This window comes from Pseudopipra pipra, chromosome Z (assembly GCF_036250125.1).
Source record: "Pseudopipra pipra isolate bDixPip1 chromosome Z, bDixPip1.hap1, whole genome shotgun sequence".
Taxonomy (NCBI): domain Eukaryota; kingdom Metazoa; phylum Chordata; class Aves; order Passeriformes; family Pipridae; genus Pseudopipra; species Pseudopipra pipra.
In genome coordinates this window covers 69,286,194-69,307,077 of record NC_087581.1, presented here as the reverse complement: position 1 = coordinate 69,307,077, position 20,884 = coordinate 69,286,194, and the positions used below count along the sequence as shown (strand labels likewise).

Sequence of the window (20,884 nt, the reverse complement as noted above, 5' to 3'; positions counted from 1 at the left end):
TCAGGGAGTCCTCATTCCCTGTGTCATAAGCTTCTTTATGAAGCTGGGCCTTTGGCAACAAACTGCACAGTGCAATGAAAACTGGTATTTTGTTAAATTAATATTCTTACATAACCGATCTTTCACCCGGTGGTCACCGACTCAAGTCTCACTGCAAACCGTACTTCCGAGAGGAGGGCAGAGAGAGAATCAATTTTCTATTTCTCGGGAGCACAGATGCAACCTCCAGTGAATTAAGTTATTCTCCAAACTCGTATCCCCTTGAGTGCTGGCAAAACAAGGTCTCGGCAAGGCCCCTTGCGGGCACGGCAGCGAAAAGGCGGCGAGCAGCTGGTTATTGGCGCAAAGGCAGGGAGGTGGGAAGGCAGACCCCGCCGGAGGCACAGCACAGGGTCCCACGGGCGGGGAGGACCCAGTGGCCGCATCCCGGCGGCGGGGGCAGGGCTGGCCGGGCGGATGTGGGTGGGCTGCGGGGGTCGGGCCGAGGGGGGGTCGGGGCCGAGGGGGCCGTGCCGGGGCCGTGCCGTGGTCGGCGCTGCCCCCCTGGGATTGGGATCGGGATCGGCTCCGGCCCCCAACCCGCGCCCCGCCCGCTCCGGCCCCGCCCCGCCGCGATCGCCCAATGCCCGCGGGGGGCTCATTTGCATATTTGCATATTGTTGGGCACTTAAGGGGCCGGGCGGGGAGCGGTGGTGGAAGGGTTGGCGGTGTTGGGTGATTGTCCCGCAGCCGGCCGCGCTACGCTTGTATTTAGTTTTCATCAGTTTTTTTTTTTTTTTAAACCAAAAAGTTACTTTTAAATTTTTTTTTTTTTTTTGTGCCGAAACTTTTGCGCCGCTGAAGGAGGCGGGATGGGGAGGAAGGTGTTCCTGGCCGTCCTCTACCTCTGCCTGCGCTGGGTGCCTGCTCTGGGCGGTGAGTCCGGGGCGGGGGATCGGGACGGAGCCGGAGCGCCCACGGGGGCTGCCGGCCCTGCCTGCTGCTTTTGGGGAAGGGGGCTTGGGGAGGAAACGCTGCCGGCATGGCGGGAACCTTTTCTTTTGTAAAGCTCTCCCGGGGTGTTTGGGATGCTGCGGGACCCGGGTGTCGTGAGGTGGCCTCAGAAGGCGCTGGAGAGTGATACCGGGGGGTCCTACATCCTGTTGGGAGAGATGTGGAGCCTCTTCTCCGACCGGAGCTCAGGCACAGCCTGCCTGGCTGATGGCACGAGCTGTCAAGGTTTGGGATGTGTCTTTTCCCCCCAAGCAAGGTGGCTTCCAAGAGTCCCTTGCTCCAGGAAGGGTATGGCGCAGCAGTAGCATCACGGTAAGGTCCCTTAGCCCTCTCCTCTGTTCTGCGTGGGACTCATCCATCCATTTCCTACGGTTCTTGGTCCTAGACAAGGCAAGGCTGAGTTTCATCAGTATCATGATAATCTATTTGAGTCGTTGTTAATGCCCGTAATGCAGCAGAATCCATCAGGGAGAAAGTGAGTAGAGAGAGTGTACTCTTGCGGTGTCTTGTAGATTCACTGAGGTTGTGCTTGCACTCTGCCTGTTGCACCTGCACTGGTGCGTGGGCACCTCCCAGGCTACGGGGAGGGGAACATGTGGGAATGTTGACTGCTAGATGTTCACTGTTGCTCTCTCGGTTAATCACACCACGAGTGCAGCTTTTATGAGCAAAGAGTCTTGTTTTAGGAGACCACTACTCCTCGAGCTTATGTTAGCAGTTGCCCTCTCCCGGGCTTCTTTCTTACACTGATCTCCTACACACAGTGTCTATCTTCAAAAGACCACGGCCTTAGAAGAAAATGTGGCTGTAGCTCTTAGACCTGCTGTGTGATACTAAAATGGAATGTATAAACTGCTGTTTCTTGTACTGTGGATGCCTTTGTTATTGCTTTGTGACAAGGAAGCTGAAGGGAAGTATTCAAAAGTAAGGGGATGGGGTGCTAGGGCACAGCCAAAGAAATGTGTTCTTGCTTTCAATCCATCTTGTGTCATCAGAGACAATCAAAACTAGTTTTCATCACAGTATCCAAGTTGTATACAGTAAAATAACTACCTTCCAAGAGCAAGCTTTCATCCCTGCAGGAACTGACTTGCTGCAGACATACTAATAATATTCATTATTCCTCCTTAGGAACAGGTTATATGAAAGCAGATTGTGTGTTCATCCTAAAGCTACACAAGCCTTCAGTCCCACACTATTTCTTGCACACCACAGTAAAAAGTGCTTTGAAACCATGGAAAACACACGATGCAGCCCTTCAGAAATCAGGAATATTTAATAAACAACATAGAAAAATATATTCTAGATCAAGACAATATTGGTGTTCCAGGAAAAGATAACAACATTACTAGGAATACATTCTGATTGATCCCTGTTTTTACCAACATAAATCCAGAGTCAGCATATTTGCACTGTTGTGTGATGTGAGCCTTTGCTATGGCTGTGTTTGGGGTAGACCTACCAGGACAGCTGTGCTGTGGCCTTTCCAGAAACAATGCATTTCTGAGAAGGCACAGAGGTGAGACCGTCAGGCGTCAAAAGCGTTGTGGAGATTAGCATGACCACTAGTACTCCTCTGTGCAGAAGTACTTGTGTGTCAGGGCTTTCTCAAGCATCCTTTCCTCCTTATTACTGCAGAGTCTGACAGTGGTTGCATTTTAATTGTCTTGGGCTAATTCCAGATATCCCAGAGGGACTGATGGATGGCAAGAGCTCTGCTGGATTGAGTTACGAGCATCCCAGCTGCAGCTGAGTAAGGATTTGACAGGGAGTGCCTTGGAAAGGGGCACCCATGTGCACAGTGCAAGAGCAGCAGTTTGCCAGCTGCAGGACTTGAGCAGGGAGGTCCTTGCTCAGCATCTGAACTTGCGCCCAGTAGCTTTTCAGAGGGGTTGCTCTTTCCATTTGTGCCCACCTGTGAAGCGAAGCAGAACGTACTCTCAGGGTTCTGCCACTAAGGAATACATAAATAAACTTGGGGTTGTAATTTTTTTACAGCAAGGTTAAACAGTAACCTGACTTGTGAGGTAGATTTCCTGGGATTGCAACACACCCAGTAGTCTGCTTTCAGTTTATAGTGTAGATCAGATTAAACGGTAACAATTTCTGTGATGCAGCCCCTTTATTACAGCTGACTGTGAGTTTCCTTCAGAACTCTTAGGAATTCAGTATGACTGATTGATGGATGATCCTAATGCTGGCTGTCAGCTGAGGGTAGAGTTAATCCAGTAAACTACAGCTGGTAAATGTTTGATGTTATATGCAGATGTTTGCTGCTGTGCACGTGTATTTGTGTGCATGTCTCTGTGGGCTGCAGTCTAGTAACACAATTTCAAGGATCTTTGCACCTAGCTAATAGTATTTCCATTTCTGAGTATGTAATGCTAGGAAGTTGCTGTTTATCAAAGATTCCCTTTTTAAAAACGTAGCTTAGGTGTGCTCGTTCTGGCAAATGCATTGTTATATTCTGGCAAGCTGTGTCCAAAGTGGGCAGTTTAACTTTTGATTCATATTCCAGATGTTTTTACTTCCTCAAAACTCTCATTCTCCACCCAACTGACCAGTGATAAACAGTTTTCACAATCCAAATAGTTTGCCAGGTTGCCTTGGGCTTCCTGTGAAGTAAACTTGAAACTGAATTCTCTTGATTACTGTGTCAGAATGCTTCAACTCTAACTGAATGGAGTTTCACAAGTTGCAAGTCAAAAGTGTCAGAAAGCTTTAACAGGAAAAAAAGAACTACTGGCTTTTCCCCGTTTCTAAGCTTTTTCTTTCCACACTCTTGAGTTCTATGAGATTCTCAATACCTTGGTGCTCAGAACAGCTTTTTTTTTTTTAATACAAAAACTGAGACTGTTGAAGTGGTGGTGTAAGAAAAACATCAGAAAAACTCATGGAGCATGGTAAAATGGTGAAGTTTGGCAGTGCAGCCTGTAGGCTGTTAGAAAAGCCAACTTGCATCTGAAATTGGTCACTTAATCCTTTTCCAGTTCCCTAAGTAATTGCTTTGTAGGTCACCTTGTTAACTGTAACCACATAGCTGTAGACAGAAAATTTTCTTTTGCAAGAGGGGCTTGTGTTTTTAACTGTGTGCCTGGAAGCTTTTGCAATACAGAACACATGCTGTTGTAACTCTTCTGAACTAAGTCTGGGAAAGTGTGGTTTTTAACAAAAGGATGGGTTTGTTTTGTCTACGTGTTTTTACTTCCAGGTCTGTTTTTCTCCAAAGCCTTGTTTAGAAGTGGACTTGCATTCTTGTCATGAAAAGCTACTTCAGTGTCTCAGGGTGGATGCATGTAAATATCTTGATATCTACTTTCTGTATCTATGTTATGTAAAATGTGATGTGAATTCAGATCATAGAATCAGCCAGATTGGAAGGACCTCTGAGATCATCAAGTCCAACCCTTGATCCACTACCACCGTGGTTTCTATTCACCTTTCAGAAACATGCTGAAAACTCCCCATTTCTGGGTTTTTCCTGCTTTAATTAACTTGAGTTAAAACATATTATTAACTAAACAATGGTGACTCTTAGCATTGACTGTCTCTGCATTTCTTTGTGTAAAGAATCACACTTGACTGTTTGGCTGATTCAAAAAGACTATTCATTTTAAATCTATGAGGAAAAGGTCTATGGCAAAAATCTGTGTATGACAAAGTTCAGTTCTGAATCATTTTTTCAAATAGACCCAAGATACATTATGAGATAACAAAAACAGAAGTGGGAAACACTAGTTTTCTGAAGTGATACGCTTCATAACTTCTCTGCTTCAGTTTTAAAACATGGTACATGTAGATGTTGGTCCATGTGGTGAGTGTGTGCAGGCTATATGAACCTCTGTACCATATTTCTAAAATTTAATCTGTAGCAGGTGGGAGGTGAGGTGGTACTGGAGCATGTGTGCACCACAATGCAAGGTGTAGACAAGTCATCCTATGCTCTGAGCCATATAGAATTTGCAAAGCCAAACTCAGGCAAATTCTAAGGATAGCTCCTCAGCACACCGTGAAGAAGTCTGTAACAAACCCCACCACACACACTTTCCTTATCCAAAGGGTATCTTTCCTGCTGGGAACTGACCATATGTGGTCATTAGATAACATGACGCTTTTTGTGGGCATAAGACGATAACAGTAATTTCTTCTGACTTTCTGATTCCTCCTACAACATAGTTAAATGAGCAGAGTGGCCACCTGCCATTTCCCTCACTCATGGGCTACTGCTTTGCAGCTGCTGCTTTCCTGGTGGTGACTACATCTCAGCAATTTTATGTCCTTAAATCCCTGCCAAGGGTTTTTAGTCTGAAACACGATTATTTATGAAGCACTTCGCACATCTTCAGTGGTACATGCCACTGTGATGCAATCTCTGTAAGTTTGATGCATTTTTCTAAGTGTGCCCTTAAGTAAAGTGCACTTCAAATTGTGAATTTCCTATAAGCTTGTTTTCTAAAGAGTTGTGATCTGAACTTAGATGCGAATTCTAGCATGTGTTTGTAATTGAAAACACACTGCAAGACAGGATATCAATGCAACTTAGATTTTGGATGATTATCAGATGAGTTTAATTCAGAAGGGAAATGATATCTAAGTATGAAAGGAAGCACTATTAACTAGTGAGCAAGTGGACTATTCTTGTTCACCTTCCTGTGCTAGATGGGAATATACATAATTGAAAGTCCTTGCACTGCATGGCTTACAGTTGAAAGCTGTTCTTTTTCCTTTCAAGGTTTTACTGATTCACTGCTGAGTGAAAAGTTGTAGTTGGTATTTAACCAATCAGCCTTTGGGACTTCCCTTTTCCTGGCTAAAAAAGTAAACAATATAAGTCTAAAGATTTGTTTTAGAAAGGTGTTTTGTACACTCAGCTGGTGGGGGGAAAAAAAGAAATTTTGAAAATGCAAAAGTATAGAAAAGGGGCAAACATTTGGTTAGTTTGGTAAATTTAGCTTTCAGTAGGTAGGTGAAATGTTGTGTTTAACGTTATAGGAATACTTCTACTGATTGGGAGAAAGGTATTTTCCATAGACTTTATCCTTTCTTTAGGGGGAAAGAGGCAGGAAGGAGATCCTCACTGTAATTATTCTGGATTAGCTGGCCAGCCTAAAACTGAGCACTGCCTCTGTGCATTGAACAGTTCTTATTTCCCTGCATGTGCTTTGCTTTTGAGGAGAGAGGAATCCTGATGAACTCAGGACACGTTAGGCCATTGATTACAGGTGACCGGTTTCTCTGGGGGCTTGTACATAAGCATTTGTTGCAAGGCTGTGTGCTGGTTTTAGACCTCTTGCTTTAGACCCTGATTTCTGTGACCCTCCAAGCACAGCAAGAACCTCCCAGACTTTATAGAGCTACCTGAGGGTTGGGTGAGTTCAGGCATAAGTTCTGCCCTGATGGCTGGTAGCTCAAATGAGAAGATGAGAACCTGTTTCAGAAAAAAATGAGTTATTAGCTGTTCATCAGCCGAGTGATGCAGCAGAACTTTATGGATAAATGTAAATCTTCCAATTATCATAGAAAACCTTGCCCGCAATGCGAAAAAGGAGGAGAGTGGAAATCTGTTTTGCATGCCTGGCATGAGGTCCTTATTTGTCCTTTTGCATTTCTTTTGGTGGCTTGGAGCCATTCATTAATGTGTCTTTAGGAGTTTGTGAAATCTTGGTGGTCACAATGCCAGGAAACACAGCTCTGAGCTGGACAAAGCTGGCCTGAGTTCAGCTGCACTTGAAAAACAAGCAGTCAATATTTTCTAAGCTCAGGTTGCCAAACTGGGCCTTGGGTTTCAAAAAGCCCACAGTTAATTAGAGGGTCTGTTGGATATAGAGGTACTTAAGTATTGAATCAGACATGAAAAGAGGAGACATTTAAGTTTCTTCCCAGACAAAGGAAATAGTGAGCATGAAGCCTAAAGTCACTTCTATGCACTGGCAGGAGCAAAAGGAATACTTACATTTTGAAGCTGAGAGCTGGAGGGAGTGATCTTTGCAGGCCATCACATACTTTGTGATGATCTTCACCTCCCTCCCCACCCTGGGATTCAACATAGCTTCAGGTAGAGGAAGATATTTTCTTGCAGCTTATTTTTCTGTAGATTATCAGATGATCTGAAAATGTACTGCCTTCGAAGTACAGGCTTCTGGTTTGCTAGTTCAGTTTCCCTGATGGGTGTCTGATCTTCCTACCTGCTGTTTGTTTGTAAAAAGTTAAAACTAGCATTTTGTAAAACAGGGATGACCTTGCTCTTGTTTTTCATACACTGAAACTACTGGGTGCTATAAAGGGCCTTGTTAGGCAGCGATTGTTGATGAGGTGATGTGGAAGATGCACCACCAAAATATTTAATAGTATGGTAGGAATTCGCTGCTTTTCTGCATGACAGTCTGTGACTCTCCTGTGTGGTTTTCTGCACTCTTGTGGTAATTAACAGGTTTCCTGCTTCATGAAGTGGGGAAAATACTGCCTTCTAAAAAGGATTCATACCTCTGGCAGCTTGCCAGATCCTCACTGTTTTAGCAGGACCTTAGAAGGGCAGCAGTTTTCACCCTTTGATTTTCTCTTTGCATGGGTATTGTGTGACCATTGAGTGCTGTAGGAAGTGAAAACCTCCTGTCCCACTGACTGCTCCAGATACCTCTCCAACACTGTTACCTGTGACTTCTGAACTGTTTGTCCTACTACTCCTAAAACACTGCTGTGTTTTCTGTGGTCTTGCATAGCAGAAGCTGAAAACAATTTCGAGGGAATCGAGAGCAAGTTTTCCTTACGGACGCCTGCAGAGCCCGATGAGGATGTCTGCTACCTGGTGCCTGGGCAGGTGAACAGCCTGGCACAGTGCAACTTCAATCACACCAGCAAAACCTTTGTGGTGATCCACGGGTGGACGGTAAGACAAAGTGGGAGGAATCTCCCTTTTAACCACACTGCTGACAAACTGTGCTGGGGTGTCAGTATTTCACAGATAATATTAATCTCTCTCTCTCTTTTTTTTTTTTTTTTTTAATTAAAAAACCCCACAACCGACAGGTGACAGGGATGTATGAAAGTTGGGTACCAAAGCTTGTGGCTGCTCTGTACAAGAGGGAACCTGATTCAAATGTCATTGTGGTGGACTGGCTAGTTCGAGCTCAGCAGCACTACCCAGTGTCTGCTGCATACACTAAGCTGGTGGGAAAGGATGTTGCTACATTTATTGACTGGATGGAGGTAAGACATGTAGATACACCTCACTCACATTGTGCATGATATCCTAGGAGACAAAGCAGCACTTATACAGCTGTGTTAATCATCTTCTGTTGGGTAGATGGAGTTAAACTGTTGAAGACAGTACTTTTGCTGGACTGGTAAAATTCCAGCTTTAATTTACTGGTTACTTCTTACTCAAAGAGGCCTTTTGCAGTGCATTCCAGAAACTTCACCTTGTGGTCTCTGGAGCCTTGTGAGAAGTAGCTATGAAGGACGGATTCCTATATACTTTACAGCAGCCAGCCCTTGGGAAACAGAAATCTGCCCTTCCTTTGGGAAATACTTAAGAGATCCAGAAACTGGTGGAAAGGGAGTGGCTGAAAACCTTTCATATCATACACAGTCTTGTGTTCTGTCCTTCATTCTGCAATCCTCTCTGGTTAGATTTTTGGCCTAAGTTGCTTAGCTCAAGTGATCTAGTATGGCACAAAATTATGATGAAATTATGATTACTGTATAGTATTTCTTCTATTATTAATGGCTCAAAGAGAAATCCCAGTATTAACAAAACATTTTCTTCTGTGTCTTCTGACATTTTCACATTTGGCTTCAAACTTTAAACAAATTGTTCTCTTGAACAGGAGCAATTCAATTATCCTCTCAACAAAGTCCACTTGCTGGGGTACAGTCTAGGTGCTCACGCTGCTGGGGTTGCTGGGAGCTTGACCAAGAAGAAGGTGAACAGAATTACTGGTAAGAAAACCTGTGACTGTAGAGTGGAGAGTCCTATCTCTTCCATGCTGAAACACATTTCTCTGAAAAATCGCCGGAATAATTGTTGCTTGCTGACAGCACTTTGATTCTCTGTTCACGCTTTATTGAAGCTGCAGGGCTAGTGTTTCTGTAGTAGAACTGAATAAGGTTCAGAAAAGAACAACAAAGGTGGTGAGTGAGAAGCCTTGATTTGCTTCTTCACAAGAAATGAGAGAGTAGGCCACGATAAGAGACTAGCTGGGGGGAATGTGGTTGGGACTGGCCAAATCCACGGCTCGGAGAGGTCACAGTATCTCTTGCAGCATGAGAACTTCAGCTGGTTGTCTTCATCCAGGCAGCTGATGGGAGCTGTTCAAAAAGAACAGGGTCTAAGTCCTGCTGCAGTGGATATAGGACATGCAGAACTCCATGTCTTGGAGTGCTGCAGGTGCAAGAAGTTTATACAGGCTCACAGGGAGACTGGACAGATAATCAGAAGAGGTCCACTGTGGGTTATTAAAAAAATGACTCATAACAGGCTCAAAAAATATTCTAGGCTAAAAATAATACTGTGAGAGTTCTGGGAAGGAGAACAAAGCATAGATATTCTTGCCCTGTTGCTATGTGTGCTTAGATGCCTGTTTTAAGGTGATTTTTGGAGACTGAGAAGTGTGCTAGACAAGGTGGAGTGCCTGGCCACCCTGGGTCTGGTTTACAGCCTAGCACCTGGAGGACTGATTTCAGTGACAAAGGAAATGCCAGCATCAGCAAATGAGGCTAAGAAAATTGCTCATCTGTGGTGTCTTTGTTGCTGAGAGAACTTGAGAGCAGCACTCGAAAGGGAGTCTAGCTCCGTGGCACCCTTCACCCTTTCAGCTGAGACTGGCTGTGATCCCAGATCCACAGGCAGGCTGAGAGGTGGGCTAGGCAGCAGTTGCATCTGGAAAGGTTGAGTCCTGAGAAGGTGGCAGATTGAAATCAGGAGGCCAAAGCACTAGTCCCTCTATCCTTCCTTTCTCTCAGCTGCAGGCTTGTTGCTTTCACTGAGACTGTCAAATCACTGGAATACCAGTATCCCTCTGTTTTGCTTCCATAGTTGCTCTTGGTGCCCAGGATGAGCCCTTTCCCTGGGAAAACAGCATCACCTTTGAGCCAAGGGAGCAATGTTATGTGGTCCCTGAAGTCCTCACAGCAGTGGGGAGGCAGCTCAAACGGGGTGAAAGCTAACCATGGTTGAACAACCCAGGTGCCTGTCCCCTTCACATCCCTTCAGCTCTGCTTGCAGCCATCTCTCAAGTGGTTGTCTGAATTCAAAAGATAGTACTTGTTCGCTGGCAGAATAGTTCTGGGTGTTTTTGATATCAGTGTTGCTGCAGTTTGACATTTTACCAAAATAATCCCCTTCCCCTGAGACATGTAGACAATGAGTGAAGCTCTCATTTGTTTCCCAGTTGTTTCCCCTACCAGGGAATTATTGGCAAGACATTTTTCCATACTTCAGATGCTTCAGCTACAAGCTGTACAATTCTTGACAAGAGGAGGACATTGAGAACACACTTATGAGTTTGTTCCTTCCATCCGCTGGAAATGCTACAGCTCTGAGGAAGTTATCTGGGCTTCCTTACATATGTCTGCATGCACTTTTATTTTTTTTTAAACAGTGACAGCATTTCAAGGTTGTGTGTGTATTTGATTCTCCTACATGAATGCTACTTAAATAATCCCACTGTAAAGTCTGCAGGAAAACCAACGTCATATGCGATATTCTGGCCCAGTGTGGTAGCTGAGCTTGGCATTTGTTGTCAGTGTCTTTGACAGACAGTCTTTCTTTGTGGTTTGTTCCATAAAGGGCTGGATCCAGCTGGTCCTACCTTTGAGTATGCTGATGCCCCTACCCGCCTCTCCCCGGATGATGCTGATTTTGTGGATGTCCTACACACCTACACTCGAGGCTCTCCAGACCGCAGTATTGGGATCCAGAAGCCTGTTGGACACATTGATATTTATCCCAATGGTGGGGGTTTCCAGCCAGGTTGCAACTTTGGAGAAGCACTCCGTCTGATTGCTGAAAAAGGCTTTGGAGGTGAGGTTGCTCTGAAACAAACAGTGTAACATTCAAAGGGAGATCTTCAGTAGCTTCATGGGTTTGCTGCAAGCGAAGATCTCTGAGAGGCGCAGGAATAGGTTTTTTTTTAAGTGCTTTTTAAAAGTCATCCTGTAAACCCCAGCTCTGGCATAGTGGATCATGCCTGTTGACAGCATTGCCTAGGGATTCATATCTTTATATGTGTGTGTTATATGTACATTATACATTTTCATTCTTTCAAGATATGGACCAGCTGGTGAAATGCTCCCATGAACGGTCCATTCACCTCTTCATTGACTCCCTCCTCTATGAAGAAAAGCCCAGCATGGCCTATCGCTGCAACACAAAGGAGGCCTTTGAGAAGGGTCTCTGCCTGAGCTGCCGCAAGAACCGCTGCAACAATTTGGGTTACAAGGTCAACAGAGTGAGAACAAAGAGAAACACCAAAATGTACTTGAAGACCCGTGCTCAGATGCCCTATAAAGGTAGGTCCTGCCTGCTTAATGGTGAACAAAACTGGTGCTTGTGCTCATCTGTGTGTCATGGTGGGCATGTGCTGCAGATGATGATGTTGCTGTTCCTGCTTTGGTGCCTGTGGTGATAAGGGGTGAAGCTTTCTTCTTGCTTGCCATTGAGTGCAAGCTAAACTGCAGTCTCAGAGGAAACAGTGCCATCCTACTCAAGGTGTGGGGTTGGGGATAGAGTACAAAAAGAAAGTTTCTAGGTAGCAAAATTAAGAAAACATGCTCTGGGGCCCAATCAACTTGGAACAACTGAGTCTTCCAAGTTTTTCAGTATTTTTCAACCAAAGGAGTTTTTACTATTGCTGAGGAAATAATCAGCAGAGCTTAATCTGATAAGAAACTTATTTAAAGATATGCAACCATCTGACTTGTGTCTTTTGTAGTGCACTTGCTAGAGGACTACTAGCCCTCATTAAAATATCACAGCGCTTCTTGTTTCCAGTTGCCACAGTGACAGGTCTGAGAAGGACACTGCCAGAGAGAACAGGAAGGCTTTCAGCTAGGGAAGTGGCTTCTGAGTTGGATTTTACTACTTTATTTTTCCTCCCTAGCTTTGCCTATACCCCATGGTATGTTTGCTGTGTGCATTGTGTGATGGACCAGCAATCAGAGGGCACATTCCTGCAGTGTTCTGTTGGTGTTTGGTACTTAATCTGCAGGGTCACTGGGTTGATTTTTTTTTTTTTTTTACCAAGGTATGAGGAGGGTACAAGTCATTTCAAGTCAAGGATAGCAATTCTTAAGCATTCAGTAACAGGTTTAAGGGTGATACTGCAGACTCTGGGGTTGTTAGAGTGGCAGCTTGAATGCAGAGTTCAGTTGCAAGAACTGCAAAGGTTTTTCTTAATAGTGATTGCCTTGCATACTAATATTTACCTCCTCTCAAAAATAGTTCCCTGGATACCTACAGAGAACTAAGCTCCTCTTTTTAGTGAAGTTGACATATTCCAGCCTAGCATTTTCAGGTGTGGGGTTGGGTGGTTTTGTTGCCAGCAGTCTCTTTGGCGGTTGAGTTTTCCTAATGGCATTTTCTTTTGCATTCTTCCAGTCTTTCATTACCAAGTCAAGATCCATTTCTTTGGAAAGACTAATATGACCAAGACAAATCAGCCATTCCTGATCTCTCTCTATGGCACTCTAGATGAGAGTGAGAAAATTTCTTTCACACTGTGAGTAGCTACAGAAACAATTAAAATGTAGTGTTCAGTTTACCTAAACTTGTTAAAGCCCCAGATGAAAGTCTTTTCTAGCTCCAGCTACAGAAATCTTACAGGGTCCCAGAATCTCCTCGTGTCCTTGATCAAGGAGATGCATCCACTTTTGAAGCTAATGAACTGAGCTCTACAGGAGCTCTTCTTGATAAGACATCTGAAATATGGAAATGTGAAGTCTGACCTGTGACTCAGCCTGATAAGAGTTTCTCTGGTGCTTTCTTATTTCCAGTATCTTTATGCTGTGTTCCAACTGTGTTAAACCTTCTTAAAAGTCACCTGCAACCTGGAGTTAATTGTCTGATGGGTCTGAAGGCCTCGGTGCAAAAGCTGAGGGAGACATGGGATTTGCTTTCACAGCTCTGCAAACAAGCAGAAATTCGTGGGTGCATCCCTGCACGTGGGCTGGCAGGGAATGGAGCTGGAAAGCACCAAAGTCTGTTTTCTACTCTGAGGAATCTAAACTGGTGGTGCTTGTCTGGCTCCTCTGAGAGTCACCAATACAGGAGAGGACACCCCTTGCCTGGCAGACTGTCCCAGGATTTTACCAGCCTTGCTGCAGAAAGCTTTTTCCTTTTGCCTCTGCAAAAGCTTTAAGGTGTTTTGTCCTTATTCCGCCCATCAGAACTATGGAGAGGGTTGCTTCCTTCTTCTCTAGAGTACAAAAAGTTGTGGTTCTTTTTCTCCTTAATTTTCTTTATCTGTCCAACAGTTTCAGAGTGTGCTTTTCATTTCTTTATTTTCCTCCCCACAGGCCTGAAGTCTCCTCAAACAAGACCTTCTCCTTCCTGATTTATACAGAAGTGGACATCGGGGACCTGCTTATGCTGAAGCTGCAGTGGGAGAAAGACACTTTGTTCAGCTGGACTGACTGGTGGACTCCTTTCACATTTGACATCCAGAGAGTCAGAGTGAAGTCAGGAGAAACTCAGAAAAAGTAACTTGTTTTGATTGTTATAAGCTTTGACAGTGTTTCCTGGTATATCACAAAGTGGGACAAACATTTTAAGCAATCACAGGTGGGTGCAGCACTGATAATCAGGGCTCTGGTAGCATCAAACCACCACTTACGTCAGCCAGGTTCAGTTGTTTGCTTCCACTGGGATGTGCAATTTGTAGTCTTACTCACACGTAATTAATTTGCATGTCACTGTCTCATCTGTCTCAGGTTAGCTGTAACATGCAGGAGAGTATCTCCATGAACCAGCATCAGTGGTTGTTTGCAGTTTCCTCCTCCATTTTCATGCTGGATATTTGCATAGATTTTCTTGTAGAGAGCATGCTTAGAAAGGAGATTTTTAGAAACCTTTCCAAAAGTGTGTTTGCACAAGAAATTATTGCTTTGTTAAGCTGAATTTTCTTAGGAGTTGAATGCCTGAACGGTGGAAGAAAACTGAAAAAACATGACTGTTGCAGGACATTGCTAATGCATGAATGTTAAAACATCAAAGTTTGAACAGAACTGCTTTGCAATGAATCTTTTGAAATACTCATTCACTAGGCATGAGATCTGTTTGCAGAACATGGACCCAGAACAGAGTATGTGTGTCCTATGTGCAGTATAGTAAATAATAAGTTCTTTCTTTGAATAAACAAGGCAGTCACTTGATCAAAGAACAGTTATCAGAGCTGAACAAATATAGGGGTGGAGAAGGTACTGATAAATAGAAAAGCAACTGCTCAGGTTTGCTGGAATTGACAACCTACTTCGTTTGCAAACATTTGAGGGAGTAAGGCTTTCTTCCAAGTTCGTTCACCTGACAAAAAACTTGCATAAGGACTGATCAAAATAAGATTTAAGAGAATAGACCTTCTGCTCTTTTAGCTTCAAGAAGATGTCATGCAAAAGATCATAGTGAAATTTATGGCTGCAGTTTGATGTCTACGTATAAACTGTTTACCAATTTTTCTTGCGCAGTGTTTCTTTCGCCACGGAATTCTCTTTTAAAAGTAACTTTTTCACGCCCTTGTAAAGTAGTAGTGCCCCACATGACAAAGTATAAAGACTGCTTCCAAGCACCAGTCCTGTTTCTAAGGTTAAAAAGGCATGTCTGGCTCAGCCATGTGATTTTCTTTTTGTTTTCCCCCTTCCAATATTTATTCCAGAGTGGTGTTCTGTTCTCGAGATGGCACCTCACGTCTCAGTAAGGGAGAAGAAGCAGCAATATTCGTGAAGTGCTCGGAGCAGCCCGTCAACAGGAAAAGAGGAGGGTATGAATGATCCACTATTATTTTTGGATTGTTGGGAACATGAGTGGTGATAAAACTTCCCCATTAGTTGACTCGTGCACTAGTCTTCTCAAGGCTTCGGAAGCAAACCTGAGGTTTGCTTATGGCAGCTTTAGCAACTTAAAAAGTCTTAATTTGCTTCTCTGCAAACCATCTCCTTGTGTAGTTGTTGAAAAGTACTGTCTGAAAAGAAAGTACACTGCTTCTCAGATTCACACGGTGGCCAAGTATGAGTGATTCTTAGAGAGGGTTTACAGACGAGGCACTAGCACGAAGAGGAAAGCATGCCTCTATCTACAGGTGCCCTACACTTACCCTTAACTGAAGAGCATTGAAATGTCCATACTGAGCCAGTTCAGAGCTCTTCCTCCTCACTGGCCAGCAATAGGTTTGGAGGCTGGTACAGGAGTGGAGCAGGCTCTTCCTGGCACACTGCCTTCTGCTGGCAGCTGTCAGGTGAGTGACTTCCTGAGATTCGCATCTCTGATTTGGATCAGAGATTCAGTCCGTGTTTAATAGCCCTCGGTGCACTTTAATATTTTTATCAACAGTTTTTTCTGACCCAGAGTAAACTTTCAAATGTGGGGCCAATTTTCTTTGGACTTTATCCACCAAAGTTTGAGTAGCGGTTGTATTTATTTTAGTTCTATTGCTGTGTGTGAAAGGTCTCATGGGGACACTTCTAGACTGAGATCCAGCTCTGTGTAAAAATGCACATGTGCTGGCCTTCACTCCAGGGCAACGACCTCGGGAGGCCTTGAGACCTCTGTGTGTCTGATGTGCAAAATCGAGCAGAGGCCATGAGAAGCCCAAGCACATAATTATTTTCCTGATGAGTAGCTTTTTTTTTTTTTTAATCTTTATTCTCAAAAATAAGACGAAAAGGGACAAGTATCTTACATCTTCCTCATCACCTTTATATTTTTTTTCCCCACAGTGCCAAGAAAGCCTCTAAAGAAAATTCTGCTGAAGAATCTGCCTAAGTGACAAGAATAAAGATTTTTCCATGCTGGGGAGGAGGAGAGTCTGTTCATCCCTGTGGACTGGATGTTCAGTACCAAATATATAGAAATATTTATCCGCTGCTGGCTTTTTGCCTGCTATTCCTAGCTATCTTAAGAGACTTCTTGTAAGACAGTCTCAGCATACAAAGTTACTAACCATAAAGATACATTATCCAAATAGTATAAAACAAAAACAAACCTGCAAAACAACTTGCCAAAGTCTTGAAGTGCTGAAAAGAAATAAGTAATTTTGCTTAATCATGGTGCCTTGTGACAGGGTTTCTTGACATCAGATCCTCTGTAACAATTTTCTAGTATTTATTGAAAAAAAACAAAGCCCTGTACCTGTGGTGGTTGGTTTAATTTTTTTTGTTTTGTTTTCAGGAGTTTTTTGTGTTTTGGGTTGTTGTTTTTTTTTTTGTTCCTTTCAGGAGTCTTTTGAAACTGGACAGAATTTTTTCTGCTTTGGCTAACTGAATTTTCAGGCAGTTCAGTGGTGAGAATTCGTTGTTTTCAAATGTGTTTTTAGCAAATAAGTAGGTTTCTTATGTGGAAAAAAAAAACAAACCCTTTACTCTGTGTGTTACTAGAAGGTGTGAGGGCCTGACTTAATATGGGGATGAATTTTTTAGTTTGTGGTCATGAATGTATTTTTACTGGGGGTAGATGCCAGTGCAGCTTAGCAATAGGTATGATGTGTTAAGCTTTTTACTTCTATGCAGCTTACCCTGGAATAAATAACAGTTGTAGGAGAAGGCAGCAATACACCAGTGTCCTATGCACATTGAACATTTTATCTGTGCTTTCACTTGTTGAAAATGAAACCCATTTAGCCTCCAGCACTGTGAACAAGGAACTGGAGAGGAAATGAGCTACCAGAAAACGCAGGAAACAGATATATTTCCCCCACCCCCTCCACCCACCCCACTTGCCTGCATTCTGTATGCCAAAACTGGGACAGTTTCTCTGCTCTTTGACACCCAGTGTCACTCATGCGGCTGAGTCACTGGTGTGTGCAGTTTTCAGTGCAAGTGAATCCACTGGGCACGTGACAAAACATGCTCACACTTCCCTGTGCTGGAATTGGGACTGCCAGTTTGTTTCTTGGCTCTGATGTAGTACAAGGGGCTGCTTAACTTTCTGACAAGAGATGGAATCCAGCAAGGAGCAGGAGCTGTGCCAGTCAAAGGGAGCCTGATTGTGTGCTGCACGAAAATGAGTGCTCTGAAAAACACAGGAATTAGACACGCTGCCAGCTGACAAAAACAGGTATATTGAAGGCATTCCGCTTCCCCATTTTTGAGTAACATGTAGTTTTTCCGGTGCCCTGGAAGGTGCATTAGCCCTCTTCTAGCTTTCTAGAAGATAAAATCCTGGGGAGGTGGTAGGGCTTGAAGGTAGACACTTGAAGAAATGTGATGTGAGCTGTTGATGCTGAGTATTGTAGTCCTTTCCTGCATGTGGAAGACATCATGGAGACGGTGATTTCTCCAACATCATCCCATCTTGAAGGCAAAACAAAGATGTATGTGTTCATGTGCAAAGTTTGTTACTTTTTTCCAACTGTAGCTGCTAGTATATTTGGGGATAAAAGTCTTAAAGAGTGCAATATGTTGCAATATTAATAGCTCTGAAATCGCTCACATTTGATTTCCTAACCCTTAATCTACAACAGAGATGTGATGAGTCACTGAGGGTGGGGTTGAGTATTGAGCCACTGCATTTGAGACCTCTAAAAATAAATATAATGATTTGTTCCCTATAGATACCACATGTTGTTGCAGTTGTCTTTTAAGAGTTAAAGTCATTGAAAACAAAGTATCTGAATAGCTGTGCTCTTAATACAGGATTAAATACAAACACGTTTAGGTCTTGGATAAAAACCAGTGAAGGCTCTTTCATGAGGAAACATGATTTAGCTCTGGATGTTATTTATTAGCTGTAAATAAGATATTTATGAGTGTAAAGGTAGTTTGTATATATTGCTAAAGTTGCTGACAGTCTCTACCTTAATACAGTTGTGTAGTATTAATCCTGTATATAGCTTTCAGAGATTTTTATCAACCAGCCACTTACGCTGCATTATTTCCTATGTGGTTACTACGTTTTTTATTTTAAGAAAGCTCCTCAGTTTTGTATAGAATGGAAACCTATGGTTTTAATAAAATTCTCAAACTGATGCTGAAGTCACTACTTTCGTTTTGCTTAAACAATCTACTCTCTGCTGTATACCTTTTATGTGAAGGCCAGAGCCTATCCTTGGATTCTGGGGCTGAAAAGATGGGATGAGAGTCTTTTAAAAAAAAAAAAAAGAAAACGTGGGATTTCTGTGAGTCCTCTGGCCCCATTTTGTTTTGGGAAATGCAAAAAACCATCTGTTAAGACATCAAGGAATCACTATGTGAAAGCAAGTATTCCACATCACAAGAGAAGTAGCTTGTCACTTGCAAGTTGTAGTTTTCAAGTTTCAGGACCTTTTAAGAAATGCCCTTATTTTGAAATGCTAATTTCTTTTTTTTTTTTTTTTTGAGGAATGCTGGAATTATGCTTCTGCTTCATGTTTGCCAAAAAGCAGGTGTTCTGACCCTGTGGGTACAGGGGCCAAACACCAGTCCGTAACCACCACTACTACATAAGGAAATAATTAAAAAATCACTTTCACCCATGTGTTTTGAGTGCAACTGTGCTCAAACTTGGTTGTCACCTGAACAGTTTGCTCTGTCATGTACAGCAAGGCTCTACCAAAGCAACAGAAGGGGTTTGCTGGAATTAAGGAGAATTGTAGTGACATGCACATTTAAGATCATATTGGGCTCCAAGTTGACTTGGGAAACTCTGCTTCCAGCACTTGGTGAAAGATGACTGCTCTTTGACAAGAGCAGAACTTAATTCCCCTTGAAAGGAGAGGGAAGATATGCCATGGAAAATGGATGGAGGAAGAGACATGAAGGGAAGAGGGGGGTAGGGAGTACCCTGAGGGAATCAGTGGAAGAGGGAAGAACCGAATCTGCAAAGTAGAACGCATGGAAATGGGTTTTCTAAGGACACTGCTCTTTTCCCTGTGTCAGTGTCTGTGTTGTGGGACTAGAAGGACTCCTACAGTTGTGCAAGACAAGGCCTGTCATCACATCTGAAACCACTATGGTATTACTACTCTTTTAATGTCACAGCAGCCTCAATAGAATAAGCATGTTATTAGGTAAAGCAGAGAATAGTTTTTGTTGCATGTACAACAATTGAGGTCTCCCCTGTGAGCCTTCACAACCATCCCTGGCCCCATTACTCTCCCACCTTGCTCTGCAATGCCCAGCATCAGAAAAGGTGATCCCTGCTCACCCTGCCAACTGTCTCTGGAATGGGCTGGCTGGGATAGACTGTCCAATGGCTAACCAGTGGTTTGGACAGGTAGAAAGAGACATTCCTGGCTGGAAGGAAAGGGTGGAGGAAAAGGAATTTTAGCCAATGTACCTGCAAGGCGAGGAAATCCTGGCTGATGTTCCTACTGCTTAGATTTTAATTCTACGTATTTAATTCTGAGATATTTCTGGAACCAGCAATGACTTTGCTCTCTGTAGGTGTCTCCATACTTTCTCCACTCAGATATAGTTGTATGCATGCTCTTTTGTGTGCTGTGAGCAAAATGTCAGAAGTCTGCTGGTTTGGATGAGCAAGGCATTGCAAATTTGTTGTTCCTAAAGATGTTCAAAAACAGATATTGAAAAAAAACCAGTAAGAGGGAAGTATTAAAATAGTTGTAGTATTTTCCTTTTTGTTTAGAGCTGTCAGTTCAGGGCTCTCTATATTCTGACTGTCCATACAAACTTAGCAATATTAAAATCCTCAGGTCCACTGGAACCAATGTAAGTGCCATCAAGTTGCCATCATTCAGGAAAGAAATTTCCATCTGCAGTTGCTGCATCTTTCCAGAAAAGTCTTCTAGTCAAATGTAGTTTGTAGCAGGTCTGGAAAGTCACCTGTTTACATATAAAAAAATAAAGAAAGGGATTAGCATTCTCCAGTGACTGAAGGAGAACAAGGAAATGAGAAGAGGAAGGGAAGGGAACCATTTGGCAGAACATCCCATATAGAGCTTGTCTCAACAATGCTCTTATATCCGTGTGTGGTGCTATCTCTGCTCAGCAACACTCAGAATGCTTCCCTAAATCAGTTCAAATTAACCCAGCCAGAACAATGCATCCTCATCAGAAATGCAGATGCAAAGTGGGGACCATTTTGGATATAGCAGGTGTCGTTGTGGGGGTGCAGTGTGTGTTCAGTGATGTAATCTCCCAGCCATGCACGTCAGATAAACACCATGTTCTTCATTGTAGGCCCTTCCTGTGGGAAGTCACCCGATATCTTTAGTCTCACTTCTTGCCAATGACTCGAGAGAGTGTCTGTTACTGCTCATCACCCCACCGTGTCGAACCATTCAGTGAGCAGCAAGACAGCCTGGCTGGCCACGTGTCCGTCCTCAAGAGAGCCAGGAAGTGAGGACATGTGTCGTGTTGTTCCACCTGCTGAAGGCTTCTTGACCCACAATTACTTGCACACCTGGAATCTTCTAAGTAGTGAAACACGGGCACTCCAAAATAAGGAGACTAGGAGCAGTAGAAAGAGATTCCCAGGCCAGAGCAAATTGAAAAGATATTTAAGGATATCTAAGGATATCCGCACTTTTTCAAAAGAAGCATTATAAGAATAGAACTTCAAAAGTTTTCCTTGCTGGGTCCTCAGACTTGCTCTCAGGAGCTTCTGGGATTTGCTCCTGCAGTCTGAGAAATTGCTGCTGCACAAGATCTCCTTAACCCTTGGGATTAGAAACCTCTCCAACGGGTGACTCTGGATTTAAGGAGAGGGCTACCAGTCTTGTGCTCCTGGTGGAAGAGCCAAACCTGC

The 20,884-nt window shown here is 43.5% G+C and overlaps 1 protein-coding gene across 2 annotated transcripts; it reads left to right on the top strand.

The window, feature by feature from the left end:
- The first annotated feature begins 681 nt into the window (after positions 1–681).
- LPL (lipoprotein lipase) lies at positions 682–18,164 on the top strand. Of its 2 annotated transcripts, none has more exons than XM_064642866.1 (10): positions 682–915; positions 7,716–7,879; positions 8,020–8,199; positions 8,820–8,931; positions 10,781–11,014; positions 11,260–11,502; positions 12,590–12,710; positions 13,507–13,689; positions 14,859–14,963; positions 15,919–18,164. In XM_064642866.1, the coding sequence occupies exons 1-10, from the start codon at positions 852–854 to the stop codon at positions 15,962–15,964; spliced, it is 1,452 nt and encodes a 483-aa protein (XP_064498936.1). In that variant the 5' UTR covers positions 682–851; the 3' UTR covers positions 15,965–18,164. The 2 variants fall into 2 exon arrangements, with proteins under 2 accessions (XP_064498936.1, XP_064498935.1); XM_064642865.1 differs by having other exon boundaries at positions 746–915; positions 7,713–7,879.
- Positions 18,165–20,884: the final 2,720 nt, after the last annotated feature.